At 42.3% G+C, this 10,499-nt stretch overlaps 1 protein-coding gene across 1 annotated transcript; it reads right to left on the bottom strand.

Annotated features, from left to right (window-relative positions):
* Positions 1-398: 398 nt before the first annotated feature.
* LOC142301008 (avidin-like) lies at positions 399-9,866 on the bottom strand. The gene is made up of 4 exons (XM_075342032.1): positions 9,739-9,866; positions 6,208-6,418; positions 4,694-4,811; positions 399-657 (listed from the first exon to the last, which is right to left on the bottom strand). The coding sequence occupies exons 1-4, from the start codon at positions 9,799-9,801 to the stop codon at positions 624-626; spliced, it is 426 nt and encodes a 141-aa protein (XP_075198147.1). The 5' UTR covers positions 9,802-9,866; the 3' UTR covers positions 399-623.
* Between the last annotated feature and the right edge of the window lie 633 nt (positions 9,867-10,499).

Genomic DNA, 10,499 nt, shown 5'->3' with positions numbered 1-10,499 from the left:
CTAAAACGGATTTCTTATACATTCCAATTCTTAGAGGGATTGTCCACTACTTGGATAACTCCTTATCAATTACTTAATATATTTCCCCATGCAAAATAAAAAACAAAAAGCCTGTCCTCCCTTTCGCTGCAGGTACCATTCTAGCAATGTCAGTACCATGGCTCTCATGACATTGGCTGCAGGGCTTAAGTGACAATCAGTGGCCTTTAATGGGCCGTCTTCACTCACTTTTTTTTTCGCTCACGCTGCTTAAAACTATCTGCTGATTGTGCTCCATTCCCTATATCATATAGTTTCTACAGCTGATCCATTCATCTGTATAGGGCTTTTAGAAATCCTTGTTTGCTACTCAACCCCATTCCAATAAACAAGTTTTAGATGTCGATTTTTAAGATCAGTTTAATAACAGAGCCGCCTGCTGTACAATCCACTGTGCTGAGCCCTGTAACATGTAACATAGATGCACCTAACACAAAATAACTTGTCCTTGATTTTTGTATGTATATGATTTATTATTTATTGAGAGACAGCGCTACTATCCAGACAAACTCTTCGTCCATCAGTTGAAGTGTTTCAGATCTCAAGGACTGCTGGCTGCCAGTCAATAACTTTTTGTTGGAATATTATTTGATTGGCAGAAAAAGGTCACTCCCAACTCTGTAAGGAAACAAAGCAGAGGAAATTTAGTAATAAAATACAATACCCAAAAGGCTGTCAATCTGCTAAAATAACCAGGTATTTGATGCTCTTGTCAAGATGATGCTTAGGATGGTAAGGGTAAAGGGAAGCGGTCTAATTTAATACCCCTTATATATGAGGCATAGCTAGAGAAATAGACATGAACCACACATCCAAAAATTATACTTTGACCTAATGTCGCTAGGTAAAAATTTATATACCTGAACATGAGGTTCTTGGTTTAACATTCTGATCAGACTGTATGAAGCCCACTGCCACGTCACAGCAAACCTCTGAGTGGGTCCCTAACTCATTAGGTAGGGCGCCGCGTGCCAACTACTGCCGCAGCGACAATGTACCAGCAGGGCAGGTGATCTGGTGCCTCACAACACCCATGCTGCAAGGCTGAGCTGCCATGGCTCCAGGCTACACCACCCCACCAGCACAAAACCACCACAACAATGGCCGCCACACAGCACCAGCACCCTGTGAAAAAAGCTGACTAACTTGCCCTCCACAAGCTTTCAGTCTGTGAAGTGAGCGCAAAAAAAAAAAAAGCAGAACTCCTCCTTGCAGTCTACTGCTAATTAAAAATGCCTGTACCAAATGGAGTGCTGGAGGAGCGCTGGTTCTTTTTCTCCAGCTATGTTCCCTTACACAAGTACATCTCAATAAATTAGAATATCATCAAAAAGTGAATTTATTTCAGTAATTCAATACAAAAGGGAAATGCATATATAATATAGTCATTACAAACAGAGTGATCTATTTCAAGTGTTTATTTCTGTTAATGTTGATGATTATGGCTTACACCTAATAAAAACCCAAAAGTCATTATATCAGAAAATTAGAATATTATATAAGACCAACTGAAAAAATGGTTTTAGGCCGAGCTGTTCACTGCACTTTCCCGCCTACTTATTTTCCATCTGTCTTAGAAGCCAGTGGACTGTGGAGTTAGATGGAAAACAAGTAGGCGGGAGGTGCACTGAACAGCTCGGCCACTCCCAGGGGCAACAGACACATCATTCACATACTTCAATAAAGACCATTTTTGGGCAAACACACCTATGTTCCCTACAATGTCCTGTACTTTCTAAGTGTGCAGACAGATTTCTTTTAAGGGCACAGTCAGACGGCCATATAAGACGGATAACGATCGCAATGCATTACCCGGACTGGCCGGCGGCTCTCTTGACCCTAGCATTACGACATGTATTTCTCTGCAGTTGTCATGCTTGGGTCAGGAGAGCTGCCAGCCTGTCCTAGCATTGCGATGAGATTTTTGTTCATGTTATACAGCAGTCTGACTGTGTCCTAAAGGAGTTATCTGCACCAGTACTGTGGCCTGTGCTTGGACTGGCAGAGGAACCAGGGCAACATTGGAAGGATAGGGGACAGATGGTGAATGTGTTTGTTTTTTCTTCTAATTTTTCAGAGCACTCAGGGCTTAATTTAAAAGAAAAAGGGCTGGATATCCCCTTTAAGGTAGGACTCAAGTCTGGTCATGGTTGTATTTGTTTTTTTTTACAAAGGGAAGTACTAAAGAAAAATAAATCACATCATGCTTCATTAGACCCCATGCGTCACGGGGTGTGACGAGGTAACTTGCAACAGGGGCAACTAGGCTCCTACGCTGGCCCTAGGGTTAGGGTGGCCCTAGCTGACCCTGTTCCCAAAGATACGTCTAATGGTGATGATGTTTGGGCCGCCTTCCTCACACTAGCTCCTGAATAGCCCTGGTCTATACCCCCAAGGAGGGCCAGGACAAGACTGGTTTATCCAACACAAATAGACAGACAGAGAAAAACAAAAACTCAAACTCATGGCACACACAGATATAACACAATATATGCTGAAGAGGAAATAAACAGACAAGAATATTTCCACAACACACCAAATAACACGCAGGCGATCACCAGAACAAGATCACCACAGCACAAGGACCGGTAGAGCAAATGAAGCTATAATCGGCATAGGAGAACAGCTTCCACCATCTTTTAAAGGTCAGATGTGCCTGTGATAGGTCTACTGTAACCTGTGACCCTAGCAGCAATCCATAGGCAAGCAGAAATTAACTCCTGCTAGACTGATCACTAATAAGCACAAAACTGGTTGACGCCTGAATCTGACTGTGCAGCTCAAAAGCACGAGGGAAACCATAGTGTGATGTGTCAGACTCTGCAGTGTGAACAGGGTCAGTTGTCGCCATGAGTTTAGAGCTGAACACCGTGTAACACCATGGCCCCGATTCATCAAAGCAATCAATAGAGAAATCTGGTGTAAAAATGTCACGACTTTTGGTGTTTTCACACATGTTTCCACCAGCTCGGCTAAAATGGACATAAACTGTGGAGTTCCTTACTCCAGAATTCTTACAGACTGGAGTAATATTTGTGGCGTTGTGCATGCCACTTGTTAGATGCTTCTGATTCATTTATAGGTATGTGCCTCTTAATGAATCATGACTGTTTGACTCCACCCTCATAAAGACTAGTTTGATGATTTGGGGTCTATGTGTTTACGAGAGCATAGCTTCTAGGAAAGACTATATGGGTATGTGTGCACGGCTGCGTTCTATTCCGCAGCGTTTAAGTCACTGCATGTGCGTTTCAAAACTCAGCCGAAAAGCTGCGTTTTGAATGCATTGTGAATGCAGAATTCTTGCAGAATTCTTGCAGAATTCATGCGTTCTGGATACTTTCAGACTGGTTTCAGACGTCCGTATTTTAGGTACGTGTGACATCTGTTTTTAACACGGATGTCACACGTACCACATGTTACCCTATTGTGTACTCACACGGCCGTGTGGCCCCGCTATTTCACACGGAGAGGTGCCCGCTTTTTCTCCGGCAGCACGGGTGTCACACGGACCGCACACTAATGTGATCCGTGGGACATCAGTGTGACACGAAATGGAGAAAACACGTCTCTGCTGCCTCCTGCTCCTGACCCCCGCTCATTATTTTCATTGGTTATTCACTGCAGTGAGCAGCTGGGAGCAGGGGCATCACGGTGACAGCGCTGGAGACAGCACCGCCGAGGACAGCATCGCCGAGGACAGCATCGCTGGGGACATCACTAGTGACAGGTGAGTATCCTGCCAGCAGTGTGTGCAGGGATGTCCAGGGGGTCATCGGATTTCCCAATGAACTCTGATGACCTCCTGATGACACCCCTGCGACAACTGCGCTATAGCGAGTGTCACGGTGGTGATTTCCAGGGGTTCATGAGAGTTCATTGGGAACTCCGATGACCCCCATGAATGTCACTGCACAAACTGCTGTATACTCACCTGTCCCTGGTGTTGTCCTCGGCGCTGTGCTGTCCAGCACTGTCCCCGCGATGCTCCATCCAGCTTCCAGATCCTCGGGCATTGAATAATCAATGAAAGTAATGAGCGGGGGTTAGGAGCGGGACGCAGCACGTGTCACACGTATGCAAACATGGATGTCATACGTGTGACACACATGACACACGTGCAACACACGTATGACACACGTGTGACCATAACCATGCGTGTGACTGGTACCTGATTAAACACGGACATCTGAAACCGGCCATAGACAGAGTGGAAAAAGCATTCAGAGAGCACAAAAGAAGTGACATGTTGCTTTCTAGAATGCAGCGTTTTGGCAAAAAATTTCAGCATACAAATCGCTGCGTTCTAAAACGCAACGTGCGCATGGATTATGCACAATCTTAATAGATTGTGCTGGGGATGCAGGACGCATGCAGTTACGCTGCGATGCAATACGCAGCGTAAAAGCATGCACAACGCACACGTGCGCACACAGCCTATGGCCCTTTATGCAACAGCCTTACAACTTCCATGCACACAGTAGAGTGACATCCTTCAAATGCATGATACTTATTGGGAGGATGGCATTAGGAAGGCTGATAGTGTGTATAGGTGTAGTACATGATATATTATGGAGAAAAGTGTTCATTATAGAGAGATGCTTTGGCTATACATCATACAGTAAACATACCATGCCAATTTATATTACTTTACCTTGTTTGCTGCCAGTAATCTTTAATATGAACACTTTCTGATCTCAACAGCCACATTGTTTGTAGAATAGGCTGTCCGTTCTCGGTGAAACACTGACCCGTGAACACTGTGATTGAATCTGCAAAATGAGCAACATAAGTGTCATAAATCTCTGAATATTACACTTTTATCTGTTTTGCTATTTACAACATTTTTGCATTATACTATTTAATAGAAATGTCTGTAGATGTTTATGGATGGGTTGCATATATTGCTTACAATACCGTGTTTCCCCTAAAATAAGACACTGTCTTATATTTTTTTTTTCCCTGAAAAATGCGCTAAAGCTTATTTTCAGAGTGGGGCTTATTTTTGGGGAAACACGGGTTGGGGGTAAGTTTCATCCAAGAAAGGCAGAATCATACTTATCCCTCAGGAAAATCATACTTAGCAGACCCCTGACATCTACATCTCTCCCAGGTCCTCTTGAGATCCACATCGGGCACTAGCAGCAGATTTTTGTGTCCTTTACAGCGGTCTTCCCCTGCTTCTGGCTGGCATGCGCACACACACACACACACACACACACACACACACACACACACACACACACACACACACACACACACACACACACACATTAGATCGCAAGAACATCATATACACACAGAGAAACATCCATCCACGCGTGTTCCACGTCAGGTCCTCGATGCATTCCACTGCAGGTCTCCACGTTTCACCTCATCCCATTTAGGCTAGTTTCACACTTGCGTTCAGCGCATTCCGTCACTATGGAGAATAGTGCAGTCCGTTAACGGACTGCGCTATTCTCCATAGAGTTGTATGGACGACGCACTGTAACGCAAGTGTCTGTGTTGCATCCGCTGGACGACGCAGCGTCGTTATTTTGACACTGCGTCGGGCGGATGGAACGCTGCATGTAGCGTTTTTCTGCGCTTGGCGGAGTGTCAAAAAAACGCAACCTGCAGGAATCCGTTTGGCGTCCGTTGTTTTTATAATGGACGCCTATGGTGGCGGATTCCGTTAGATTGCATCATTTGACGGATTCCGTTAACGCATCCGTCTTTACACAACTGTGCATGCCCAGATGTGTAATGTCAAGGAAAAAACCTCTAACGGATTGCGTTATTTTGTACGATCCGTAGCATTGCGTTGTGCCACTATATGCAACGCATCCGTTGCATGTGTCACACAACGCAATGCTACGGATCCCATCCAACGCAAGTGTGAAACTAGCCTTAGGGTCTGGTGAGTATGATTGCAAGATCTGTCTTCTCTGTTTTGGCGGTGTCTGCTGTCTATAAAGAAGTGTTCTGCAGTATCTTTAACCTTTTTTAGCTGCATGGACACTTCATTATTGAACCACGACTAGGGTTTATTTTCGCAGTAGGGTTTATATTTAAGCCTTGCTCCGAAAATGCTGAAAATTCCTGCTAGGGCTTTTATCATTGTAGGACTTATTTTCAGGGAAACATGGTATTTAATTTAGTGCTCAAGAAAATATAATATCTTACCTGTAAATGCCCACTTGACAGTAAAGCCAAATGTAGGAGAACCATTTAGTTGCTGAAATCCAATAAGAGGTGATTCCATAATGGTCTTATTAGTAGTTGATACAGCTGTTAGGTAGGTCCCTGTAAATTGTCCATTAGGATAGACCCTAGGTATGGTCATGTTAGATTGCAGGTCATTCATCCACTGACCTTCCAGATTACACTGTGCAGACTACACAATAGATGAATAATATAACTGATGAAGTCTTAATATTAACATATAAATATACAAGATAACAAATAAAAAAAACACCATCAGATTACATGGGTAAGACCAAACGGGGCAGTGCTGGCGTATCCGCAATTATTTGTCCTGGTCATGTGATGGAGACACAGGTGGTCGACTCCTTAAGGTTAAGGCCCCCTATATACAACATACCATGGCCGGCTGAACCCACTGATATCTGCATTGTCTGACTTTCCCCGACAGATGATGATGGAATTGATGTTGAAGCACCTGGCACATTTATTTTTTCATAAAAAAGCCGCTGCCACAGCTGTTTGGCAGGAGCTTTCTCGACACTGAAAATACATGAGCACTTGGCTGAGAGTTCATATGTATGGGGGACTCTGGACAAATAACTGTCAGTTTCGGCCAAGTGCTAAGAAATGTGTATGGTCACTTTATAGTGCAATTACCAAATCTTGGAAAAAAAGTTAAGCATCTTGTTCTATCACATGACCAGAACAGATTTTTTTTCCCTGAAGGTAAATGTTAGTTGACTAAAATATAGAGATCATGATAATTGGGAGAAATTGATACAGAATTTACTTTAGCACTAATAACATTTAATTGCTGAAACTTTACAATTCAATTAATGATAATGTATGAGGGTCCTTTTACTAAGGTTCGTTCTTTTTTTTTTTTCCAAATGAATCTATACATGCTCCAATAGACTTTCAACTCTCGTAGAAGTGCATCTCAATAAATTAGAATATCATCAAACAGTTAATTTATTTCAGTTATTCAATACAAAAAGTGAAACACATATATTATATAGAGTCATTACACATACATAGAGTGAACTATTTCAAGTGTTTATTTTTGTTAATGTTGATGATTATGGCTTACAGCCAATGAAAAGCCAAAAGTGATTATCTCAGAAAATTAGAATAATTTACAGAAAACACCTGCAAAGGCTTCCTAAGCATTTAAAATAGTCCCTTAGTCTGGTTCAGTAGGCTACACAATCATGAGGAAGACTGCTGACTTGACATATGTCCAAAAGGCAGTCATTGACACACTCCACAAGGAGAGTAAGCCACAAAAGGTCATTGTTAAAAAAGCTGGCTGTTCACAGAGTGCTGTATCCAAGCATAATAATGGAAAGATGAGTGGAAGGAAAGAGTGTGGTAGAAAAAGGTGCAGAAGCAACCGGGATAACCGTAGCCTAGAAAGGATTGTTAAGAAAACGCCATTAAAAAATTTGGGGGAGATTCACAAGGAGTGGACTGCTGCTGGAATCAGTGCTTCAAGAGCCAGCTCACACAGACGTATCCAGGACATGGGCTACAAGTGTCGCATTACGTGTGTCAAGACACTCATGACCAATAGACAATGCCAGAAGTGTTTTACCTAGGCCAAGGAGAAAAAGAACTGGACTGTTGGTCAGTGGTCCAAGGTGCTGTTTTCAGATGAAAGTAAATATTGCATTTCATTTGGAAATCAAGGTCCTAGAGTTTGGAAGAAGAATGGAGAGGAACACAATTCAAGCTGGTTGAGGTCTAGTGTGAAGTTTCCACAATCAGTGATGGTTTGGGGAGCCATGTCATCTGCTGGTTTAAGTCCACTGTGGTTTAGCAAGACAAAAGAGAGTGCAGCCGTCTACCAGGAAATTTTAGAGCATTTCATGCTTCCCTCTGTCGACAAACGTTTTAGAGATGGAAATGTCATTTTCCAGAAGAACTTGGTACCTGTCCACACTGCCAAAAGTAGCAATACCTGGTTTAATAACCACAGTATCACTGTGCTTGATTGGCAGCAAACATGCCTGACCTAAACCCCATAGAGAATCTATGGGGTATTGACAATAGGCAGATGAGAGGCACCAGACCCAACAATGCATACAAGCTGAAGGCTGCTATCAAAGCAACCTAGGCTTCCATAACGCCTCAGCAGTGCCACAGGCTGATCGCATCCATGCCAAGCCCCATTGATGCAGTAATTCATGCAAAAGGAGCCCCGACCAAGTATTGAGTGCATTTACTGTACAGACTTTTCAGTAGGCACCAACGTTTCTGAGTTAACAATTGTTTTCACTTGGTCTTATAAAATATTCTAATTTTCCGAGATAATGACTTCTGGGTTTTCATTAGCTCTAAGCCATAATCATCAACATTAACAGAAATAAACAATTAGACAAAACTATCACTGATCTCTGGGAGACCAGCCAGAGAAAACACTGCCGGCAGCTAACGAGGTCGCTCAACACAGTGAATTCCTAGGTACATTGCCCCCTGGGAAAATATGCAAATCAAAAAAGTCCATGGAGTCTCGACATAGAAACTAGCCAGATATCCCTCCGGGAAGGACCTAGCCACGGAGTGGCTCTTTTTAGGAGACTACCATAACCACCATATTAAGTGGCCCTTTTAGTCAATATCCAACTCTTTGACAAGTTTAAAGATATGACAAGGGAAATACCAAGGCCAGGTATCCATCCACAGACAGCTGTTTCGGGGTATTGCCCCTCATCAGTGTGGAGTAGGATTCTGGCCAGGTGGGAGCAATGCCTAGTAGACCAACAAGACAAAACAATCACTGATTTCAGGGAGACCAGCCAGAGAAGACACTGCCGGCAGCCAACGAGGGCGCTCAGCACAGTGAATTCCTTCGTATATTGCCCCCTTTGACTAAAAGGGCCACTTAATATGGTGGTTATGGTGGTCTCCTAAAAAGAGCCACTCCTTGGCTAGGTCCTTCCCAGAGGGATAGCTGGCTAGTTTCTGGGTCGAGACTTCTAACAGAGAAATAAACAATTGAAATAGATCACTGTGTGTACTGACTCTATATAATATATAGGAATAGATCACTCTGTGTGTAATGACTCTATATAATATATAGGAATAGATCACTCTGTGTGTAATGACTCTATATAATATATAGGAATAGATCACTCTGTGTGTAATGACTCTTTATAATATATAGGAATAGATCCCTCTGTGTCTAATGTCTCTATATAATATATAGGAATAGATCACTCTGTGTGTAATGACTCTATATAATTAATGTATTTCACTTTTTGTACTGAATTACTGAAAAAATAACTTTTTGATGATATTCTAATTTATTGAGAAGCACTTGTATTTGGTCTGATTTTCTTGGCAGTACTTCTTTGGTGAGTACTTTTAATGGCTTTAATTTAGTGTATATTAATAAACATTGAGAAGATGCCTTTATGTAGCCATAGATTCATGTTGCAGTAACCAGACAAGATACACTTATTGTCGTACCTGACAACCAGGATTGAATCCTAGTATGAACTTTCTTACCTCTACAGCAGTGGACATCATCAAGCAGGATAGAAACACAACTAGCGCTGAAATCTGCTCCATCCTTGTAGCTTCAGTATCCAGCAAAATATTTACCTGCAATGGTGCCCGAGCTTGTAACTGCTGTATTTATAGGGCTCAGAGACTGACCCAGGAAGCGTCCGAATTTCCTGATTACTGTAAGAGATTAAATTTAGGTCACATTTCTTAGAAATGGTGAAGAAATGAATCTGTGATGATTCATCGCTAAACAAAAACTGAAAGTATGTGCCATTTAGAAACACCTCTTGTACAGTAGATTGTGGTTAATTCTGATGCCCTCATAAAGTAAATATTGACATCTAAATAAACTTATAAACTTTTAGTTTAGCTTGTTTTAAATGACAAAGCTATAATACAAGAGTATCATGGCTCTGAAGATTACTTATGGGTGGTGTTTGGCAGCTCTCAGTATTGAAAAGTCAGTTTTGAAAACAGTATAGCAAAACTTGGGTTAATTAAACCCCCTCATTGAGAGCCCTGGCTCTGCTAATGAAGTAGATACACACAGCCTAGCGTGTTGTGCTATTCACACTGCTTGAAGTTGACAACCTCATTTGATAACAGTTACATAATCCCTTACACCCTGTGTGGGACACCATGATTATCTGGGGGCACCAAAGTCTGGATTCACACAGATTTCTTACAAATGTCATCAAAACTTTTGTCGACAAAGGAACTCCTGCCCATGTTTTTGGTTAAATTTTTTGTTTCAAAATGTT

Source organism: Anomaloglossus baeobatrachus, chromosome 1 (assembly GCF_048569485.1).
Source record: "Anomaloglossus baeobatrachus isolate aAnoBae1 chromosome 1, aAnoBae1.hap1, whole genome shotgun sequence".
Lineage (NCBI taxonomy): Eukaryota > Metazoa > Chordata > Amphibia > Anura > Aromobatidae > Anomaloglossus > Anomaloglossus baeobatrachus.
The sequence above is the reverse complement of the archived record's forward strand: the minus strand, read 5'-3'. Positions and strand labels throughout refer to the sequence as shown.